General features: G+C 38.0%; 1 protein-coding gene across 5 annotated transcripts in view; it reads right to left on the reverse strand.

The window, feature by feature from the left end:
• Cntn4 (contactin 4) overlaps nucleotides 1-24,866 on the reverse strand; it is a 998,986-nt gene that overhangs the window by 323,387 nt on the left and 650,733 nt on the right. For all 5 annotated transcript variants that reach the window (XM_075983304.1, XM_075983301.1, XM_075983302.1 and 2 more), the window contains 2 exons: nucleotides 22,347-22,473; nucleotides 13,853-14,028 (listed from right to left, as the gene is read on the reverse strand). In XM_075983304.1, the coding sequence (XP_075839419.1) occupies nucleotides 13,853-14,028; nucleotides 22,347-22,473 (303 nt within the window). The remainder of the gene's footprint in view (nucleotides 1-13,852; nucleotides 14,029-22,346; nucleotides 22,474-24,866) is intronic.

Raw genomic sequence — 24,866 nt, forward strand, 5'->3', positions numbered from 1 at the left:
CAGGGAGGTAGGGTGGTGAGGTGAGGTAGAGGCTGTTTGCCTCATGTTGGCTGAAAAGAAGTGAGCTGAGACAGACAAGAAGGAACAAGGAATGGGTTATACCTTTGGACGTTTAACCTCTAGTGACTATATTTTTCCAACAAGGTCCAACGTTTCCACAATTCCACTTCTTTTTATTTTTTTGCAATAATGTCATAAAACTATGAATCCATCAGTAGAATAATCTATTATTGGCTGAGAGCCCCTTTTGATCCAATGTTGGGATCAATTAATTGAGGACCAAGCCTTCAACAAGAGGCTTTTGGGGAATGTTCCCTGTTTAAATGACAGTAGGCTCAGACTGATTCTGCACACAAACAGGTGGAGCCATCTACCAACCTACACTGAATAGTAGTAGTCCACTTAATAAAGTGAGAGGACACGTGAGGACAAGAAAGATAAGAACATATAGTAGTATTCAGATGTGTTAGATAAAAAATCCAAACGGTTCCACTTCTACACAATGGTCAGAAGAGGAAAAGCCATTGGAGATAGAAAGTAAAACAGTACTTAAGAGGAGGGCAGAGAAACAGCATCAATGGCTATAGGACTGCTTGCTAGACTGATGCAAACCCTTCGAAGTTGTACAGAGATGGTGGCTTAACAACCTAGTGAGCATAGAAAGACATGACAGCTGTAGCTCTCATCAGGGAAATGTATAGTATTAAACACAAATCCTATACTGATGACTTATCGGGGGATAACGCCCAATTTCAGAAATATAAGAACCTTTCTTCATTCAAGGCAATATGGCTGCATGTTAAAGGCAATTTCCGCCTCTCTACTTTCATTCATTCTTCCTCTAATACCAATCGCTCCCAGTTATAGCTTTGTGAAAACCTTCCTTTCTTTATCTTGTCTCTACCATATTATATAGCTCTAGCTAACTTAGAACTCACTGAGATCCACTGTCTCTGCCTCCTGCCTTTTGGGTTAAAGGCTTGTGCCACTATGCTGAGCTGCTTTATGTTAATCTAGGGGTTTTGGAGAAACTATGAGAAAGCAGTCAGTCAGAGACATTCGAAATCTATTTGTTGATGTCCACACCTTATCACATATTCTACTTCCAGGGATTTCAAATGAGGGTCTTTGTAGTACAGTAAATGTATCCACACCTTATCACATATTCTACTTCCAGGGATTTCAAATGAGGGTCTTTGTAGTACAGTAAATGTAAATTTTGTGAGGCCAAGCTAACAGATTACACTTTTCACAAGAATACCATTTTTTTCCAAATAGGAGAAAAAATTAGGTGCCATGAAAAAATGCTAACGCTATGAAACAATGCAACTGTTAAAGCAAATGAATACTCTGATCATAATTAGTATGTACCCTAAATACAATTACAGGGACAAATTGCCAGCCCAAAGTGTCATTCATTAAAGGCTTAGAAACTAAGACAGAATTGAATCACTGGAAAATTCTGATAGAATAATTGAGGTCATGGAAAACACATGTACATCTTTACCTGCTGCTTTGAAGCTGAGATTTAACCTCTGAACCCTAAACCACCCTTTAGTCTCTAAATGGACTGCATATTGTCGCTGGGATATTAAAAACTAGTTGCTGTGCTGCATAAAACACATGTCAGCTCCGAGGTAAACGCTCTCTCCCATTACAGCTCACTCAGGAAAAGGTGCTGATAGGGAAGATGGTAGCAGCTAACCCTTGCTAGCACAGGGGCTTTCTGGGGCTCAAAATGTCACAGCATGAGTAATAACAATGCCTGAGAGACTACAGTAGAACTGTTACAGCTGCAGGTAGGTCACACACTCTAAATGTGATAATAGCCAGTTTCTGGGGCTTTAGAATGCCAGACAAAGGGGTCAAATTCAGGGAGAATGACCTAGAAAAAGCAAGAAATCCTGCGAGAGCGACCCAAGGCTAACAACCTCCTCTGAATCACTTCAAATTATTGCCCTCTGAAGAAAGGGCCAATCCTGGTCCAAGCGGGAGAATGAAACGTGCTGGGGAAACAGAAAGGTTACTTTTTGAATTTCTTCAATGGCCATTGTCATTATTTCGTCAAATTATACTATTATATAAAGTTCAAAACCCTGTTTATGCACTCCACGGTAAAATGCAGTGTTACCCGAAATGTTCACAGATATATCCCTGTTTCACCGAGGCCATTACTCTCATACTAATGCAGCTAAGTAAGGCAAGTACCACACTGTTTTCATTGCCCAGGCTGCTTTGTCATTTCTGGATCAGTGTCAGCAGAGGAGAGGCAATGCACTGAGCATCTATGGTCTGTTGATTTTCTGAGGCAACCACCCGGAAGTTAGCAAATGTGGCATCTTCAGAGAGCCTTTTTTATTCCTTTTAAAATGTTAGAGTCTAGACATCCAAAATGAGTGTGCCAGCACAGCTGTGCTCCTGCCAAAGGCCCAGGGGACATTGCTTTGCTTCACCCAGCTTCCGATGGCGGCACATGCTCACTGCCTCCTCTGACTGCATCACCCATAGCATCTATGGTCGCAATGTTTCATCTTTGTCCATCTTCTCTTATATGGGTTTATGATCCACCTGAGTAGTCCCAAGTGATCTCATTTCTGGACCTTTAATTATAACTGAAAAGACTTACAAAAATAGAGTCATTTCAGCGGAGCACAGGGCTGAGTTCTCAAAGTCCAGTCGAAGAGTAAGAGGAGTGAAAATTGAGCAAGGAAATCAAGACCATGATGGGGATACCCACTGAAACAGCTTACCTGAGCTAATGGGAGCTCACCAACTATAGCTGGAAAGGAAAGGAACCAGCATAGGACCAAACAAGACCCTCTGAAAGTGGGTGACAATTGTATGGCTGAGGCAGACTGCAGGGCCACTGGAAGTGGCACCAGGATTTATCCCTACTGCTTGTACTGACTTTTGAAACCCATTATCTTTGGATGATACCTTGCTCAGCCTAGATACAGTAGGGAGGGCCTTGGTCCTTCACCAAAACAACATGCCTTACCTTCTCTGAGGAGTGGATAGGGAGTGTGGTGGCAGGGTAAGGAGGGGGGAGAGTGGGAAGTGTGATCGGTATTTAAAATGAAAAAAAAGATTTTTTTTTAAAAATTAAAAGATAGGGTTGTAGTCACAATTTGCAAATACACATATCTTGGGATTGTTGCACTAGTCTGTAATTGTTGCTGTAACACAATACTATAGGGTAGGTAGTTAGCTTTAAAATAATAGGAATTCTGACAAATTAGGATGTTATGACATTCAAGGTTAAAATGGGAGAGGCATCTTGTGAGATCCTACATAGTGGTTTGAGGGCCATCCTTTCTTCAACGTACAGGAACAAAGATGCTCTCAGGAACGACTTTATGAGGCAACTATCCCCATTTTGGGCAGTTAAGATTTTAATATATGAATTTTGGAGAGGAAGTAAATAGCTGATCAGCAGTAGTTACCATGCAGCATATTAAAGATACTCAATTCGACAGCAAACTAAGCCTAAGTATTTGTATGCATGCGTGACTGAAGGAGAGAGGTCCAGTTAGAGGGTGATGGGCTTGTGTTCCACTGTCCCTGGATACAAAACTACAATGTTTAAAACTTAAACTTTAAAAGTAGTTATCATTGCCTAATTAAAATTATTTTTAATTGTATTGACTAAAATATTAGTTCATAATGAAAAATACATATTTTAGCAAATTCATTGCTTATAAAAACTGATTTTAAGTTAATTTTGAATAAGTTTCCAATGTGACATTCCATGTGTATTTATTATTATACAAGATCTTATTCCTTACTCTCCTCCATTTCTCCTCTCCCTTGCAGGTTTAAATAGTCACTCTGTTTTCTTTGATATCTTGTATGTTCATATATTGTCTCCTGCTTCCTGCCATGTTTCATCCCTCACAGAGGCGTGGATGAATGAACTGACTTTAATTTCACTGATTTTTTAAAATTTATTTATTTATTAAAGATTTCTGCCTCCTCCCCGCCACCGCCTCCCATTTCCCTCCCCCTCCCCCGATCAAGTCCCCCTCCCTGGTCAGCCCAAAGAGCAATCAGGGTTCCCCGCCCTGTGGGAAGTCCAAGGACCACCCACCTCCTTCCAGGTCTAGTAAGGTGAGCATCCAAACTGCCTAGGCTCCCACAAACCCAGTACGTGCAGTAGGATCAAAAACCCATTGCCATTGTTCTTGAGTTCTCAGTAGTCCTCATTGTCCGCTATGATCAGCAAGTCCGGTTTTATCCCATGCTTTTTCAGACCCAGGCCAGCTGGCCTTGGTGAGTTCCCGATAGAACATCCCCATTGTCTCAGTGTGTGGGTGCTCCCCTCACAGTCCTGAGTTCCTTGCTTGTGCTCTCTCTCCTTCTGCTCCTGATTTGGACCTTGAGATTTCTGTCCAGTGCTCCAATGTGGGTCTCTGTCTCTGTCTCCTTTCATCGCCTGATGAAGGTTACTATTCAGAAGGATGCTTATATGGTTTTTTTTGGGGGTTCACCTTCTTATTTAGCTTCTCTAGGATCGCGAATTATAGGCTCAATGTCCTTTATTTATGGCTAGAAACCAAATATGAGTGAATACATCCCATGGTATTCTTTTGGGGTGTGGCTTACCTCACTTAGGATAGTGTTTTCTATTTCCATCCATTTGTATGCAAAATTCAAGAAGTCATTGTTTTTTACTGCTGAGTAGTACTCTAATATGTATATATTCCATACTTTCTTCATCCATTCTTCCATTGAAGGGCATCTCGGTTGTTTCCAGGTTCTGGCTATTACAAACAATGCTGCTACGAACATAGTTGAGCATATACGTTTGTTGTATGATAGGGCATCTCTTGAGTATATTCCCAAGAGTGGTATTGCTGGGTCCAGGGGTAGGTTGATCCCGAATTTCCTGAGAAACCACCACACTGCTTTCCAAAGTGGTTGCACAAATTTGCATTTCCACCAGCAATGGATGAGGGTACTCCTTTCTCCACAACCTCTCCAGCAAAGGCTATCATTGGTGTTTTTGATTTTAGCCATTCTGACAGGTGTAAGATGGTATCTTAAAGTTGTCTTGATTTGCATTTCCCTGATCGCTAAGGAAGTTGAGCATGATCTTAAGTGTCTTTTGGCCATTTGAACTTCTTCTGTTGAGAATTCTCTGTTCAGCTCAGTGCCCCATTTTATAATTGGGTTGATTAGCCTTTTACGGTCTAGTTTCTTGAGTTCTTTATATATTTTGGAGATCAGGCCTTTGTCAGTTGCAGGGTTGGTGAAGATCTTCTCCCAGTCAGTGGGGTGCCTTTTTGTCTTAGTGACAGTGTCCTTTGCTTTACAGAACTTCTCAGTCTCAGGAGGTCCCATTTATTCAATGATGCCCTTAGTGTCTGTGCTGCTGGGGTTATATGTAGGAAGTGGTCTCCTGTGCCCATGTGTTGTAGAGTACTTCCCACTTTCTCTTCTATCAGGTCCAGTGTGTTCAGACTGATATTGAGGTCTTTAATCCACTTGGACTTGAGTTTTGTGCATGGTGATAGATATGGATCTATTTTCATTCTTCCATAGATTGACATCCAGTTTTGCCAGCACAATTTGTTGAAGATGCTCTCTTTTTTCCATTGTATACTTTTAGCTCCTTTATCGAAAATCAGGTGTTCTTAGGTTTGTGGGTTAAAGTCAGGGTCTTCTATTCGATTCCATTGGTCGACTTCTCTGTTTTTATGACAATACCAAGCTGTAGCATAAAATATCTTGGGGTAACTCTGACCAAGGAAGTGAGAGATCTATTTGACAAGAACTTTAAGTCTTTGAAGAAAGAAATTGAAGAGGACACCAGAAAATGGAAGGATCTCCCTTGCTCTTTGATTGGGAGGATCAGCATAGTAAAAATGGCAATTCTAGCAAAAGCAATCTATAGATTCAATGCAATCCCCATCAAAATTCTTCACAGATCTGAAGAAGACAATAATCAACTTTATATGGAAAAAAAAAAACCCAGGATAGCCAAAACAATCTTATACAATAAAGGATCATCTGGAGGCATTACCATCCCTGACTTCAAACTCTATTACAGAGCTACAGTATTAAAAACATCTTGGTATTGGAATTTCACTCATTTTTGAAAGGACGTGTCTGGGAAAACTTTTAGGAATTCACATTGGTAATTTATATATACTTATTTTCATATAGGTTTCAAGCACATAATTTTTCATATATTATATTCTTAGAATGCCTCTGATAGTTTAAAAATCAGTAAGTAACAATTTTTTTTTCAGTCACAACATACTATTTTTTGTCTTACAGATTCCAAATGTAGCTGTGAGAATACTAAAAGGGAATAAACCTAATAGCTAATGATTACAATTGACTAGTGTCTGTTTGCACATTAAACTCTTAAGGTTCACATTACTGAATTTTCAAACAACATCAGTTGTCATCATCAATGTCTCAACTACTGCACTTGGTGGCAGAAACTATTTGCTTTTATGAGAACATTTCCCCAGAAACTCAGCAAGTCTTGGATTGAGTTCTTCTAACCAGTCAAATAAAAAGAAAAAAAAAATTCTTACATTGAAGACCTGAGTTACACTGTAAATGTTTTCAGTTTTGATACCCAAATGTTCCTCAATTAAGTTTTAATTGGCTTAAATATTCACAAATTATTTATTCAAACAGCTATCTATCAACATTTTGTTGCTCAGAAACAAAAGTTTGCCTATTTCAGCAGCTTTATTAATTAAAAACCAGTCAAGCCAGTCACCAAGCCGGCTGTCTTTCAAACTCACGTCTCTTGTTCTGGCTGACTGCCTATTCTACAATTCAGCTGTGAATGAAAAGCTGTTTTTTTTTTAATGTTTCAAACAATGGGCATTTGAAAGTTACGGCAAATACAAGAAATGATTAGAGAACAAAAACAAGGCTGACAAAATCCTCATCATTTTCCATGTAATACTTTTCTATTATTATCACCGCAAGCCACCTTCATCCTTACAGTAGATGATGTGGCGCCGTTAGGAACTCAGACAAAGCTGACTGTGGCAGGCACTGGGAGAGACTTTCCACCAGCTGCCGTCCCTCCATCTGACACTTTTCCTGTACAAAAAACAGGATGACTGGGACAAGTGACAACCGTTACGGAAATTACCCTCCGAGTGGTTTTTGTATTTTCCTCTGTGATGCTGGGCATTGAATACACGGTAGGAAAAGGCTCTGCCCCTGAGTACACTCCCAGTCTTGGTTTACTCCTCCATGATAGATACATATGCAATATAAGATTAAAAGATGCCGGAATGGAGCGGCTTTTGGACTCTATTCCACTTATCACCTCTATTTTTCTCTTCCTTTATTTTTATGTTTCCACTTCTGTCCTCTTTCCATTGTATACGCTCAGGGTCATCTCTGGACCTTGTCTGTCATCTCATACCTCCAGCTCGATGTCAATAGGGAGAAGCATAAGTCTACACGTCACCTATTGCTTCCACTAGAATATTGGCACTATAGGCACTTGACAAGACAATGCCAGTCTTCCTGCACCGGGCAGGTAACTGGATTTTGTTAAAGGAGTTAATTGTACGATGAACAATTTGCAGCTACTTATGTATGAATTATAGTCATTGACAACTTGTGATGATGAATAGCTTCGGTCTTTTGTTCTGCAGATCTGAACGGTTATAAAACAGCTGAACTCACTGGAAGAAGGCCCCAAACAATATTTATAAAGCTATCAGTTTGATGAGCTAGGATCTGAAGCTATTAGGTTATTCTCTTGAAAGCTCTTCATCATAATCAACATTTAAACTACATCCTTGTCATATGTGGGGGAGGAATGATATGGGAGCAAGAAACTTGTAATATGTCATGTTCCGTTTGGGGATAACAGTTTACCTACCCACCATTGTTTGCCATAAAATATCAATATTTGTAGTGTTTTACAATCTACTTGAAATAAATTGGATATCTGAACTATCTTTTCAAGCAGAAATATTGTTATTAATTAATATCATTATAGAACCTGAAACCAATTATATGAAAATTTGAGTCATAAATATATGTACAATTATGGTATACAACAAAATGCATCTTCATGTTAAGAGCAAATCAACACCATAATGTTATCAAAAACATTTATAACAAAAATGTTAAACAGAAATTATGGGTTACTATAGCAAAGCTTATAAATGCAATGAAAAACCTGTCTGCAGATGTCAAGGAGTCATCTTGTCAAACATCTAAATCATTGTGTTCCACACAAAGTGCTTTAGAAAAATGTTGAAAGTGGCCCAGGGTTACTGGCAAGTGCTCAGGTTCCTAGGTTGGTATCTACTCCTTTCCATGTTTCCTGTGTGATTTCAACTCACTAATTTTCATGTCCTTCAGCTATAAAATTATCTTAAAGTCTACCAATCCCTGGGTTACATTGAGGATTTAAGTAGGATAATGCTTCCAAAATGTTTAACATAATATCCAGTGTAGAATAATAAAAGTAAAATAATGCTAATTTTCCTTAAGCCATACTAAAACAGTACTTAGGAGTTTACAAGTATTAGTTACTTTATCCTTTTAGCCAAAGAAACAGAATAACTAACTTCCATCTTATGGGCAAAGCATATGAAGTAGGGAGAAATACCTTGTCTAAGGTCATAGGCATCTAAGAAGGAAACTCACTCTAAAGAATTGCCTTCATGTATTGTATTCTTATCTAAGATAAGAATGTAAGGATTTAAACAAGTAAGAATTTAAAATGGCAGTTACTATTTTCATTTCAAAGGGACAGGACAGAGAGGGAAATATGGGAAAGCAATAAGAGAAAAGGGAGAATCATTGCATAACTTTTTGAGGCTAGGACCTCTTAGAGGATTTTTGCATCTCTACGAGAAGAGTGTTTCTAAACCCCGCAGAGCTTCTGAAGGCTAGAGATCAATAGCTCCGAATGGAGAAACAAATAAAATGGAGCACCAAGCCAAATTCCATTCCAACTGTCCAAAATAGAATCTCCATTTCTCAAGCCTGTATCTCCCCCATTTTTTCTATTATTTTATTCATTTATTTTTTTCTGAAACAGAATTTCTTGTGTGGTCCTCGTCGACATAGAACATATTATGCAGTCCAGGCAGTTCTCCAACTCACAAACCTCTTGCCTCTGCCTTACTGTTTGGATTAAAGGCATGTACCAACTAGCCTGGCTCAATTTTCTCAATAAGGATAATTTTGCAAGTGTAGAGATGTACATTTGAATTTGTTTGTTTATTTGCTCTTTGGCAGTGTTGGGCATGGAACCCCGAGTCCTACCTATGCTTGGAAAGCATTCACAGAGCTACATCCCTGGTTCCCTGTGATCCATGTCTACAGAGAAAACATGACAGCATCTTAGTTCTTGAGTAGATCTAGTCTCAGTTGTTACAATCTTTTTGATGTTTTCACTAGTGTATTTAAAAATTGCCTTGATTCATAACCTTGTTCATTACATTGCTATAAAACCTCCACGAAACTGCTCCCATGTTGAAGCATGACCTAGAGTTATATTTTCTGGCCATGGTCAGTCAGATTGGCTCCAGAATAAATTATCATTTATTCCCTTTGAGGTGAGAGCTGTTTTTTTTTTTGACATCAGTAACATCTTTCAATTTATTTAAAAAGCTAGAAAAAATCTTCTTGAAGCTATAGATTGATAATGAGGAATTTCAACTCTAAAAATGGTCAGAATATAAAAGGTGTGTATTTATAAAAATGCACCTTTTCCAACTTACTTTTAGAGAGAGACTCAGTACTAAGGGGGAAATACCTGCATTCATACAATTCAACCGTAATTGCAGGATGGAGGTAATGATTTCAGGTCTTTCAGGATGGAGATGGCATCAGAAGAATCAAAAACAAACAAGAAAATAATCAGTCCCTCAAAGTTTTATCAACTCCTGTAGAAGGAGCAGAAAAGCTGTGATGTGGGCTGGAGAGATGGCTCAAAGGTTAAGAGCATTGCCTGCTCTTCCAAAGGACCTGAGTTCAATTCCCAGCAACCACATGGTGGTTCACAACCATCTGTAATGAGGTCTGGTGCCCTCTTCTGGCCTGTAGGCATATACACAGACAGAATATTGTATACATAATAAATAAATAAATATTTGAAAAAAAAGAAAAGAAAAGCTGTGATGTTGAAGTAGAGGCCTAGAGGAAGATAGGCAGAGAAAAGCAAAAAACAAAATGCATCTTGTTATACAAAAAAAAAAGGAACTATGGAAAATATCTCTTAAGCTGGGTCATAGCTAATATTCTGTTACTGTGAAGAGACACCATCACCAAAGCAACTCATGAGCATGGAATTGCTGACAGTTTCAGAGGGCTAATCGTTTCAATTGCGGTGGGAAGCATGACAGCAGGTAGGCAGGCATGGGACCAGCGCAGAGCAGTACGGTAGCTGTGAAGCCTGTTCTGCAAGCAGGAGGCAGAGAAACTGTGCCTGACATGGGATTTTGAAACCTCAAAGCCTAACCTCTCAGGACATATGTCCTCCAAGAGTATTGTACCTCCTAACCCTTCCCAAACAATCAACAAACTGGGAGGCAAACAATCAGCTATACTAGCCTATGGAGGCCGTTGTTCAAACCACCACAGGCTGTTAACACGGAAGTTAAGAGTGGAAGAGTTTCAGAAGTCAGCTAATTGAAAGAGTGGAAGAAAGGGGTATTGGTAATCAGAAAAGAGAACAAAAGTGTCAAGACTCTGGTACCAAAAGAGTAGTTTCTTATTTTTTGAGAAATTAAATTAAGACATGGTGATGTATTTTTTTAAGGTACAGCAGATGGCATAAAGCAAGGAAGTGGAATGATATAATTTACATTTTTAAAAGATTATTTACTGTTTCATGATAAACAGCTGAAGTATAAAACTGAAGAGACAGTACACACTGGTTTTATAAGGGAATTCCCCGTGCTTTAGGGATAAACAGAAGTTGGGGTTCAATTATAAAATAATTGGCTAAATTTGCAGCTAGCTGAGCAAGAATGCATGGAGAACACGAGTGTAAGAGTTTGACTTGACCTCATCTTAGTTTTCTATGACATACATGATGTCATGGCCAACACATACTAATTATACAAGTGTAGACATAGCCATGAATTTTTGCTGCTACTGAGTCAGAAAGGCAATCAATATCTCAGATAAAATATAATAAAATTATAAAAAACACATTCAGTTTTATGTAGTGTTGACTCATATCTAGGACCTCACACATACTTGGCAAGCACTCTGACAACTAAGCTGTGCTCCAACCATATTTCTTCTTCTTATAAGACAAAATTTTATTCTCTATCTTTGAATGGCCTGGAACTCCTGTGTAGCAAAAGGTGGCCTTAACATCATAGCTATCCTCCTTCCATGGCTTCCACGGTACTGGGAGTCCAAGTATCAATCACCATACTAACCTAACGAACGTTACCTACATTAAACACTTCTATAACATGTAGGGGCTTTGAGTCAGTGCTCTGACTTCAATTCTGACATTTTGTCTTAGTAGGTTAAAAGCAAAAAAAATGATCAACTTGTCCATCAGCATTTTCCGTATCAGGAAACACGCAGGTTTGGAGTGGGAGAAAGTTATTCCCACCTGCAAGGAAGGGATGTATAACGTCCGAAGAGAAACAATCATGTTGGAAAGGGCCATGAAAAGAAATATACTTAAACAAGTTCAAATGTGATAGAACAAAAGACTACACCTGAGAAGGTATATATAATGGAGGGAAATATTATATTCTGAATTTAGTGTAACAACATGAGATAATTGGATAAGCTGTAGATTAACAATAAGGTTATGTGATGACACTGACACTTTCAAAAATGAACAGTCTGGAGCTACATTAGCTGCATTGGAAGTTCACAGCATGGATATACTGGCCTTCAGTGTCCTCTGCAAAGGTCACAGCACTTGTAAAAAATTGTAGACCTATTTTTAGGGCCATAACTTGAGAAATGAATTTACATCAGAGTGTGTTGTCATGAAGATAATTCCTCATTAAAGAAAGACTTGGAAGAAAAATAAATTATGGGACAAAATATAGTTTCAGGGCTAACTAATTTCATACAATAAGAACACAATGGGGGCTGGAGAGATGACTTAGCAGTGAAGAGCACTGGCTGTTCTTCCAGTGGACCCAGGGTTCATTCCCAGCACCTACATGACAGTTCATGACTGTCTGTGACTCCAGTTCCTACAGATCCAATGCTCTCTTCTGGCCTCTTGTGTACTGCATGCACATAGTATACAGACATACATGCAGACAAAACATCCAAAGATATAAAACGAAATGAAAGATTGTCAGCAACAACTCTGGGACAGAAAGGCTTCACAGATGTTTATGTCACTAGTGATACAGGATGAGAAAGTAGCTTTCAAACATTGGTCTTCAGGAAAACCCATCAACAAGTGAAACAAGGAACCTCTCATTGGGGTGAGTTGTTCTATTCTATTTAAATATAACTATTCTTACACGTAAAATCCTATTTTCGTAATATTTTTGCTAATAAAGAGGCCTACATTTTTATAAAAGCATAGTCTTGAGGGGTGGTAGAAATGTATTTTTTAAATGTTCGAATGTAATTTACTGGTAATAGTATCGACCCTTCTCTCTTTGTTTTTAAAAGTTTGCTACAAAATACAGAAAAATCACAGTCCCAGAGTTGCAATTCATTGAATTGATTTTTCCCTATGCTGAAAACCTACGATTCTATAATTGTTTGGTCGAATAAGCCTAATGAGATTCACCTGTCATTACTAAAAATTGAGTATTAAATCAAGAGGTAAATGCACTTTGGTTCTGTGACCCTTAATCAGATGTATTACCATACTATTACTCTGCTTACCTAAGAAAATTGAAGACTATCTCGGGAGAAATTTACAAGCAAGATAGCTCCAGAATCTGTTATCTACAAAATTTCATTTCTCCATGAGTAAAAATTCCATAAATGCAATACAAGATTAAGTGCTGAATATTATAATAGGTATATTTGATATTCTGTTCCCAGAGAAGCTTTTGTTAATGAGAATATTCTATAGTGTTACCACCAACAGACTTAGTAATTATGAAACCTTTGATATTAACATATTGCTGTATGAGGCAAGATTTTATATAAGGTAATATATAATCATATGCAAATGAATAAATTTTAAAAATTGTAGCTGAACAGCAATCCTCAAAGTATATGCAACAGAATATTTCCTTACAGCTTCTGCCTCTGGATTTTGATTTTCAACTCTTTATTTCTAAATTCTACTTTCCTTCACACAGGCAAAGATTTTTATTAAGTGTTGATCTTAAAACATGGCAATTTATTTTCCAGTTTTCTAACTCGGTATATAAACATAAAAGGTGAATAATACTTTACATCTACTTTTCATTATTGGATTTTAAAATAATTTTGTACTGTATTGAAAAAAAACAGAGAATTGTAGGCTTTACTGGTAAAATGACAACCAACTATACCTACATTCCAATGGTTATGGTTAAAATACTTACTATTGACTATTAGGTTGCTGGTAGTTCTATTGCCTTTTCATAGATGCTGTGTTCAATGTTTGTAGGTGTGGCATGTATGCATTTATTACGTGTAAACTCTAACACATGTAAACTATGTCTGTTTATACCATCATATAACCAAATATAATATAACCAAGCTATCTCAAGCCTTTTGAAGCATACCACTTCCCTCTCATGTTCATAGTTCTTTAATCACATAAAATATTTTCTAAATTTGAATAAAAGGTAAAACTATCATGTGCCACATTCAAATCCGTGTGGTCTTTCAGAAGGTACTGGTTGTAAAGTGTATTCATACAATGTCGAAAAGCTCAAAGAAACATTTGGGGTGGAATATAATTGCTACTTACAAGCAAACTGAAGCTTTGCTTCTCTGCTTACAATTGTTCCAAACGAGTTTGTTGCTATGCACTGGTACGTTCCAGCATCTTGGGTTTTATTGGGGTTATTGATCAACAAGCTGCCTTCAACAACACTGTAGCGGAAATCCATACCAATGTCAACATCTGTTCCGTTTAACTTCCACCTATAGTATAAAAATGCCAGTAGATAAAGCCTTGTAATATAAATCAATATTTCTGAATTGTCTAAAGTATATAAAAACTATAAAGACCATGAAATATCATCTGTGAGCTTTTTGAAGCATTGTAAAAACAAATATTAGAAACTGCCTACTCAGCAATGGTGACATCTTTAGTACTCATGGAGAAAGAGAGTTCTCCTTTGTAGTAAATGATATTAATCAAACTTTAGCACATGTTCCATGACGATACAGAATACTACAAATAATTATCTTCTTACAGGGAACAAAATTTTCCACATGGGTTTCTACAAATTTCTTCCAAGCATGACTTATCAATAAAAAGTCCTTTTTCTGGTTGGCAGTCGCTGTTTAAATAGGTATATAGAGAGGACAGATCATGCCACTTTCAGAGAGACAGCAGCAGAGTGGCCGAAATTGCAGTTGAGCTGATTTGATTCAGTTCTTAACATGACTGAAGTGCCTGGTTGCAAAGCGAAGGAACTCTATTGATCTGAGATGCTTTGGGGACCAAATCTGCCTGACCATGGATCAACTGGATGATCTCTTTAGCCACCGGCACTCAAAATGTCAATCAACTGCCCCAGTGAACTGCAGGCTATTAAGTGACCAAAGCACAGAATGTTTCCTTGTCCTTCTGTTCATTTACTTGGGTCACCTGTGCATCTGACTGTAGCAGAAAACCCAATAAATTAGTTTTCTGGGAACTCATATTTCAGTGGCTAAGCTTTGGTATGAAAATCTCCAATTTTGTTCTCAGAGTCACGACATCCAAAGAATGAAAGCTTATCTGAGTCGAATTACCTTTCAGGCATTCATGGGGATTCATATAAACTTTTGAACTAATATAATTCAATGACTGTTTTTTGATAGCTCGTGAATTACCAAGGCTCTCACAGGAGTTGAAAAAAAATACAAAAAGATTGAAGCACATAGGAAATTGATTCAAATCAATAAAGAAAGTAGAGATTGAGAATTATTCATTTTACTTTCTTAAAATAACAAGAGCCATTACCTAAATAGAAGTGTGTGTGTGCATGCCCACCTGTCGTGCAATCCTTGATAATATCCCAGACATTGTGATTAGGAATGTATAATGCACAAAAATTTAAGTGATAAAATTGTCAGCCTGTTAGTTTCAAATTACATGCACAGGTGGTGCGTGATCTGTGTGTGTGTGTGTGTTTCAGAGACATGGTCTCATGCTGCTCAGGCTGGCCTTAAACTCCCTTGGAATTGAAATAATGCCAGATTCCTGATCCTCTTTCTTCCATGTACCAAGTGGTGGGATTGCAGACTTGAGGCAGTACATAGAGCACCAAAATAAGTCTCCATCTCCGAGGATACATCTGATGGTGTTGCCCATTGCTTTTAAATTCGGCACTCAGGAGGTGGAGGCCGGCAGAGCTGGACACCATCCTGGTTTACAAAGTGTGCCTCAGAATAGTCAGGGTTAAACAGGGACACTATCATAAAAAGAAAAAAAAGGGGGCATATCTTCCAGTGAAATTCTTTTTGGTACTTCTCATCAAAATGTATGTTTCATCAACTGTCTGGAGGAAGCCCTCTTACTCCTTCATGCAAAGATTGCTTTTGCCACAAGACAATTTACCTAAATCACTTTCCACTTTTGCATTCTTTCATCCATCTAGAACTTAACCCCCTGACTGCTCAATAAACACTTGTTGAAAGTAAGAGACTCAAAATTGTGCTTCTCTGGGATGTGTTTGAGCTTTGAGCATATACATAATTCATGACCCATGCTCGTCTCACCCAGTACAGAGGCATGGGTGTGGGTTTATTCACAACGGCGTCTTTGAAGTATAAAAGTCTAGAAACAGGAGGGCCAGGAAAGTCGGCGAGAAGCACAAATAGTCCTTAGCTCTTTATGTGTTTGTTTATAAGAAGCTGGATATTAGAAACTGACAGTGTTTTTAGGCTCTGCAGTAATTCTCTCTGTGCCCTGACACAGACAAGAAAGTAATAAGCAATAAAGAGAACAGCCGCGTTCCAGCCCGGCAGGACTGGCTGCACATGAATCTCTAGAACTGACTGCCTGCCTTACACATTGGCTTTTAGTCAGCTGATCACGTCTTGGCCATAACTCTCACTCCAAATGATAGCAGAGCAATTTAATATGACAAATCTAAGAACTCAAAGAGGAAATTGCAATCTAATGTGAGCTGCAAGCAGAGTGTGGAGTTTGGGAATGGGACCATGTGAGTCCTTTTAGAGGACGGGCTGCGGGGGTAATGATGCCTCTGTAGGTTTCTCTCCACTCCTCACCTCAACCCAAAATGCTGTGCACAAAGTCCGTTCATCTCCTTTATTGCCCGTCTTTACATACGAACAGCAATGGGGAAGGGATTATTTAGAAAATAAAGTGCTTTATGAGACATGCTATAAAGCAGACATGGTGTTTTACTGCAATGCAGTCAGTGCTCATTCGCATTGAATGTGGATTGCATTGCGAATTTCTCATCTCATTGCATAGTGAAACACTCTCGAAAATCTCACAATTTAGTTTTAGTGTTTGAGGAATCTTTTAAGTATTGGTAATGGAGAGGCAAGGCTCATTTGGAGTAAATAGATTTTCCCAGGGGGCCAGGCAAATTGGTGTCTTGTAAGCTGACTTCTGAAATACTTGGGGGAAGCATGCCTGAATTCTTTCCAGACAGCATGGCTGTACACAGGCAAACATGGCCACCTTGAACCTCCCCAAGGCGTGTTTCTGCAGACGCTGTATCAACTCATTGTACAGATCCACTGCAGGAAAACCTTCCCTGTTAAGTGTTTGAACTTGACACTCAGAGAGGGGCAGGCCCTTTCTGACTTGGAATTGGTTCTCTGCAGACACAGTTGAATACAAACTTCACAGCAAACCAACTCTAGCCAGGTGCTTGGCAGCTTCCTCCTTCTCAGAAGGGGTGCTGGGTGAAATAAGTAATGTCACCTGTCCTTAAGGAACTTGAATACAAGAGAAGTTGGCATGAGGCAAAACTTCTTAAATTTTCTGGGTCAGGGTCAATCCTTTCAGAACTGAGGGGCAGAAACAATGAGAAGAAAAGGCTCAGTCGAGGGGCTAAATGTAAAGAAAAGAGGTCAGCTAGGATGTTTTAGGGAAGGCCTGCAGCTGAAGATCCCCATGGAGCACTCACTTTGGAAATTTCCCTACTTGTCCAACCCCCTGAAAGTCAACACCAAGACTAAGAAAGTTCAGCTAGCAAGGTGTTGGAAAACACCTGATCTCTCTATTCACCCTCTTGCTCTTTCCTTCAACAACAGGGAGTTTTTGAGCTGCTGGGTCCAGACTGCTATTATGTCACAAGGAAACTGCTGAAGGGATTAAGGCAAGCACCAGCGCACTGCCTGGAATGGCTAATGCATTTGATTAAAAGCTCTCCTCAGCTTTCCCCTGCAATCTTTAAAAACATAATAGGTTTCTGTTCTATGGCTTGTTTTAAATAACAAGGCAAGCCCCTGTATCTAGAAACACAATGTTACAAAGGCAATGTTAATTAAAGGTCACAGTTTGGGGAAAAACAATGCAGCAACTTGCCAAACTCTGCTGCAGAATTTGTTTTCATTTATAGCTAACATCTGAACTTACCCTTGGCTGTGTGCTCAGAGTGGGATCCGTTAGCTCATCATTTATGTATCTGAGCAACTTTGCCTCTTGCAATTGTTTTTACCTTGCGGTGTGTTTTGAAATCATTAACTTAGCCTTGAGTTTACTGTATGATACACGGGAAGATGATGCATTTGGATTTAGTCAGGATATGGTAGGGTTTACAGGTGATGCTCTAGAGTCACTATTAACAGTTTCACTTTCAAAAATACCCTGTGTCACAGGATACAAGGTATGCTCACTCAATTATATGACCCATTGTAATTAGTTGTTCTTTTCCTTCTGGAATGCTCTTCCTTTCTTTATACATGTGGCAGAGCAGGTGGCCTTTCTCAGAGACCCACATCATCTCCTTTTCTCTGAAGTCCTCACTACATCTACCCATTACCTCTAAATTAGGGTTTTTGTAAATACCCTCAGCAAGCTGGTAGTCACTGCTACTGTGTCTTCATGGGTGCCTCATCCATGCCAAGACAGGAAGGGAGCACTTAACAACACTCATTTCCATTCCCCATCTCTTATGTTTTCTCTGTACCCTGTTCCCGGATACTCCCTGAGCCTGGAGGGGTGGTATATAGATGTATTTTATTCACACTTGTAATAACTTTATTAGGATTAAATTTGTTGTACAGATAAAGTAAGTTGTATAAGTTGCCACATGTATAAAGATTATTTTGTAAAAGATCATGAAATAATAAAGATTTATATTTAATAAAATGAATAGTATTTACTACTGTAATCACTTTGATTGGAACCATACCTTCATCCATGTATAATCTTCAGTTTCATTCCTATCCTGTTTTAATTGATGATTTGTCATGGGTGGTTCTGAATGTATCATCTCAGAGTATTCTAATCTGGCCTATGTGGGTTAAAGGCTTATGAATATTAACAGAACTAAGAGGTCCCTCTGACCTTCATTCACTTTCTAAGATGAAAATGTCCTGTGGTGAACATCATTCCAAGGCCAGAAGTGAGGTGAGCACAAACATCCATTGCCCTCGGTCTTTGCTGTAATCTAATCAGTTGCTTCAAGCTCCTGCTACTGTGGTTTCCCGTCTTGGAGGACCACACCCTTAAAGTGAACCAAAATAAACCCTCCCCTGTGTTGCTTCAGTCATGGTATGTTGCCACAGCAACTGGAAAAATAGCTAAGGTACCTTAAACCTGATACATGTTGCACAACCTTTCTGATTACTTGTTTTTCATATTTTGATTTTAGGCAATTCTTTGCCTATTCATGATATCAATTCTCTACCAAGAAAGAAATTTACTAAACACACCATCCCCAATCCGTGGCCTATAATTTTTCTCAGTTCAGTCTATTCCATTGAACAGAATATTTACTATTAATGAAGCTAAACTTTTTAAAAAATGATTTGTGCTTCTGTCATAAGAAAAGTCTTTTCCTCTCCCAAAGTTATAAATATGCATGCCTGTTTTCTTTCCTCTTTTAAAATGTCCCATTTTCGGCTTTTATTAACCTGAAATTGATTTCTGTGAGTAATGTGAAGCAGGGATTCAGTTTGATTTCTTTCTGTAACCACATGGGCAATCCACTGTCCAGAGAAAGACTTTTCAATGTACTTCCATTGTGTCATGAATTTTAACTTTCTTTTGATTTTCACAAGAAAGTATTCTCTTTATTATCCAGGTTTAGTGCAATCAATTTTATGTGGAATTACTCTCACATCACTTTGTTTAATTCTGTCTTTTCATAGCTCAGGTCTTCTCTCTGGGATCATTTTTATCCCATCTCAAAGATGTCTTTTAGAATTTCTTTAAGTGAGAGTTTATAGGAATCAAAATTCAGTGTGTCAGTCTATAGACATGAGTATTCTGTTATTCTTTAAAGGAATTTCTAATTAACACATAACATTACAGATATTTATGGGGAATAATATAAAAACGTGACATTTATACAAGATACAGTGTCGAATTAGTGTGCTTTGCCATTCATGTTTAGAATGTTAAAATTAGGATTTTATTTATTTACCCATTTTGATTGTAATTATTTTTAATTAAAAACACTTATTACACTAATTTACTTATTTTTGAGATAGGGCCTTATGCACCCACCTCAAACTCCTTAGGTATTTGAAGACAATCTTTAACTTTTCTATTTTGTCTCCTTTTTCCAAGTAGCTCCTAAATTGTGCCTTACAGTTGTGTACCAGAATGCCTTGGTTATGAGGTTTCTGGGAGGCAAACACGGGTTTCATATACTGGATAGCCACTCTAGCAAATGAACTGCTTCCCAGATCAGAAGAAAGGAAGGAAAGAAATACTTTATTTAGTTATAGCTTATTTTGCTTATCTCAAGTACTCAGGTTTCAATCTAGGTCCTTGTACATGTTATGCAAGTGTACTACCTCAAAGTTTCCTTCCTAAAATTTTCTTCTAGTTATTTTCCAATACATAATAAATTGTCATCATCAAACTTCAGTGTAGAAAGGTACAAGTTACCCTTAGTTTCTGTATTTTGGTTCATTTTTCCAAACCTTTCTCTATTCTCTGTTCCCTTCATGTCGTCTGGCAACTATTCTTCTACCATGTTTTTCTACATGATCAACACTTTAGTTTCTACATAGGGGTAAGAACATAAAGTATCATTCTCTCTGGCTTATTTCACTTATCATAATGTCCAGTAGTACTACCCACAGTGTAAAAATGACAGGACAGGATTTCATTTTTTTGTGCCAATAATCTTCCATTATGTATAAATTACATTTTATTTTCATCCTTTGCCAGTTGATTCCATATTCTGGCCATTGTGTTTAATGATATAATAAACATGGAAGCCCAGGCATCTTTTTCACAGAATGATTTAATTTTCATTGGGTATATACTAAGATATATATAGATTGGTTTTCATCACCTTGACACAAACAAAGATCAGTTGTGAAGAGAGGACAAAAATTGAGGAATTGCCTCCACCAGATTGACATGTAGATATTTCTTTGGGGGCATTTTAAGATCGCTGATTGATGTGGAGGAACCCAGCCCACTTTAAGAAGTACAATCTTTTGGAAAGTGGTCCTGGGTTTTATCAGAAAGATAGCTAAGCAAACCACGGGCATCTAGCCAGCAAGAATCATATCTTGCTGGTCTCTGCTTAGTTTTTCCTCCAAGCTCCCTCCTTGAGTTCTTGCTCTGCCTTCCCTCAGTGATGGACAGTAACTTGTAAGGCAAACAAACCCTTTCGTCCCTAACCTGGATTTGGTCTGGTGCTTTATCACAGCAACAGTACAGCAAACTAGAACAGTACGGACTAGATAATTGTTAGTTTTATGAAGAACCATCTAATTCATTGTCCTACTAACAGGGAGTTAAGAAGTCCATTCTCTGTACCGTCACTAGAATTTCTATCCTTTTGTCTTGTGACAATAGCCCCTATACATCCTCCTTCTCTGATAGCGTATGTTTGATGCTATTTTTTTTCACAAATTAAAAAAAACTGACTTTTTTTTCTTCCTTTTTTTTTGGTGCCACTGAGGATCCAATTGCCAGTCAATTGACATCTCATTAAAAATATTTGTATTAGAAGTGTGGTTCTTTATGGCCATCTCTTTGATCTAGTGTTCTGCAGTTTCACTGTCCTAGAAGAAAGATTTCAGGTTTTTGCTTCTTTGTTTGTTTGTTTTCGTTTTGTTTTGTGCTGCTTGGGATTGCATTAGGCTTCCTAATGTTACAGTGGATGATTTTAATTATTGTTGAAAACTCTGACTCTTTTAATAGTTATTTCTGCCTCATTCTTTTCTGCCTTTCATTCTGGAACTAAAAATGGCTGACTCTGACCAAACCCCTCTTCTTCTCTCCAGGCCTCTGGCTTTCCCTCTACCTTTTTCATCTCTTCACCTCTTTCTGATGCCTTGAGGTCCAGCTTACCAATTCTCTTTATAGGCTCAGCCCATTTCATATGAAAACTGAGACTTGGGGTCTAAAAGAAGAAAGTCCTGGCACTCTATTGTTCCAGAAGCAGGCAAGCTGATCTTTTAGTTAGCATCTATCCTATATGTGTAATTCTTGTATTTCCCTGGCTCATTTTGGAAAAATGCTCCAGGAACATTTTTGCACACTCCTGGAAGATTAGGCTTTGTCTTAAAACTCTGATCCTGGTGAGGTTGCATAAAACAGTCTCAGACCATGTTTGTCAACGTTACAACTACTGTTGGCTCTAAATTCATTTACTCTTAGACCCGTGTACTTCCTATTTTCCTACCAGCTTACTGACAATTTTCAAAACTGTATTTTATTAAATCTATGTTCTTAGGAATTGTTAATGTTTTCAAAGAGAGGATCATTTAGGGTATTTAATACTTAACACAGCCAGAAATTTGGTTCTCTCTTTATTTTTTTCACAAACAAATCTTTTCTCCATGTTTCTCAGAGTACCTTACAATGTCTGCCTAAAAATTCCTTCCTCTTTAGTAATCTTTAAGTAGCTGCCAATTTTAATTTTAATAATATAAACTATATGCTCATTTGAAAAAAAACCATATTTTTTTGGCAACCAGGGTCTCACTATATATCCCTGTGTGACCTAAACTCACTATGTAGATGAGAAGAATGGCCTTGAATTCACATAGAATCACCTGGTCCTGCCTCTCCAATGCTACTATTAAAGGCATGTGTCAGCATGCTGGGCTAGAGAAACATTCTTAAATCAACAAACCTGATGTGAGGTTTTGGATTCCCTTTAACTTCACAACTGAGTTTCACTTTTTTCTCCTCAGAATCCAAAGGAAACATTACATGACTTGGTTCTTGAACAAAAACTGGGCCGTGCAGAGTGTAATCATCTGAAAGAAGAAGAGAAAAGTTCCACGTTGAAGACCACCTTTCTAACAGGAGCCACAACCAGGATCAATACCACAATGAGAAAAAAAATAACAAATGAAAAACAGAGGTGCTCAGGATTCTATCTCACTTTCAAGAAGAAATTTCCCATCAAAGCATAACGTCCAAGCGATATTTGTGGAGTTAAGACAGGGCTCCCCTGCCACATGTTGGTCATTTCACAAACAGCTTCCAGACACAAGCTGCCTGGCATCTCTCTGTCTTCCTTCTATGTCTTATTTTTCCATCTGCCTTGGCCCAGTATTCTATTCTGTTCACATTTTGTGCTTCCTACGTCTGTTTTGTGTGGCTATTATTTTGGAGGGCTGTGTCATGCCACCAAGTTAACAATTTCCCCCTTTGTAATTAAAGACCATAATTGGAAACAATAATGACTTTTTTTTAAAAAATAAAATGTTAATAAGAAACAGCTCTATATTGAACACACACACACGAAGCCTACTTAAAATTATTATGCAGACAAATAAAAAAATAAATCTGTAGTTCTCATTTCTAAACTGATATATAGCAAAGGATCAGTTTTAAGCGAACTGATCATGTAGTTGAACACATGGCAAAGGCAAACTGCCACGTGTTTCCAAATCTTGTTATTGAAGAAGAGAGACTAGATGTGTGACACAAAGCTCAAAGAATAAGCTAAGGATCTGCGTAGAGTGTGTCTGAGGAGTATACAATACACATATTGGTCAAATGACATCTCATTAACTATGTCCATAGGATTTTCATTTTTCAAAAACATGTTCAAATTCTATCTTTTTTTCCAGTTTTTTTTTTAATCATATACTATTAAAGATGGTTTTCCTACAAGATGCCTCACTTTTATATTAAGGCATTGGATCTTTTATTTTTCCTTCTTTGAATCATGAGTTTCCTAAGAGAATGATGACTGGTTTTGTGTGGGAACTTGGCACAAGTTAGAGTCATCAGAGAGGAATTAACCTTAGGTGAAGAAATACCTCCAAGAGATCCACCGGGAAGGTATTTTCTCAGTTAATGATCAATGAGAGAGGGCCCAGTCCATGGTGAATGGTACCATCTCTGGGTTTGTGTGGTCCTGGATTCTATAAGAAAGCAGGCTACAAAAGTCAGGGAAACAAACCAGTTAGCAGCACCGCTTCATGGTCTCTGGATGAGCTCCTGCCTCCAGGATCCTGCCCTGTTTGAGTTCCTATCTAGACTTCCTTCTGGAAGTGTAAGCCTTTCCTCTCCAACTTGCTTTTTGGTCATGGTGTTTTATCATAGCAACAGAAACCTTAACTAGGACTTTCATTTTTGAAATGAAATACCCATGTGGTATTAAGTACAGTAGTCCAAGGATATGTCCTACTTGAAATGATTTTTTTTAATTTTAAAAACATTTAATTAGGCTGTGTTGGCATTGTGTGACAAATTGTGAGACAGAAGCACCACTGGCTATATGGTGACATGACAAAGATTACCACCCTGCTGTCAAGAGTCCATTTCACCTTTAGGCATGCTATCTTGAAGTGCAGAGAGGTGCAATTTCTAATTGGAAGACCTTTGTAGACAGTTTCTACTGATGGGTGATAATTCCGTACAGAACTCTTTCAGGAGAATTAGTACAGAGGAACATAAATCAAGATGGTTTGGGGATTTAGTGAAGTCTGGCAAGATCATTTATTTTTAACTCAGACATCAGAAAATAAAGTTTCATGTTAAGGTTGAGGCATAAAGAAAATGAAGGGGACAAGATCACTGAATAGAATTGTATTTTATTCTACAGATATAAGCACTACATATGACTTTGTTGTGAGAAGATGCAGGATGAAGATTCAAGAAGACTGTGAACTATAATTCAATGTCTTGTTCAGCTCCTAACTTTAGGGCCCCTGGGACCACCAGTCTCACCATGCCTTCATCTGCTATAAAATAATGACACTGGACTAGGTCAATCATTTTCGACTGACTATAAATGGGAATGGTGAGTATTTGCTCATAAACACAAATGCTTACATAGAAAATGTGTATTTCCCCAGTACTATATATAATTTTGCTTCCACTTTTCTCCCTCATGACTCTGTATGTAAAATCTCATCAATGATAAATTTAAAAAAGAATATAGGAGTTATCAAAGAAAACAAAAGCACACAATAAAAGCATACAGTCATGAAGTTTTAAATGGTTATGCATTAAAGCCATATATTTCCAGAACCAGACATTTATGCTCCAGATTTTCAACAATTGCACAGATATTTTCAAAACAAATTTAGATTACTTGTCAAGGGTCAGCTCATTCCAACTATAGATAATTTAGTAAATGTTTGGCACATCTATTTCGATGAAAAGCATTCTTTAACAAGATCACAGAGACAGC

This window comes from Microtus pennsylvanicus, chromosome 8, assembly GCF_037038515.1.
Source record: "Microtus pennsylvanicus isolate mMicPen1 chromosome 8, mMicPen1.hap1, whole genome shotgun sequence".
Taxonomy (NCBI): Eukaryota; Metazoa; Chordata; class Mammalia; order Rodentia; family Cricetidae; genus Microtus; species Microtus pennsylvanicus.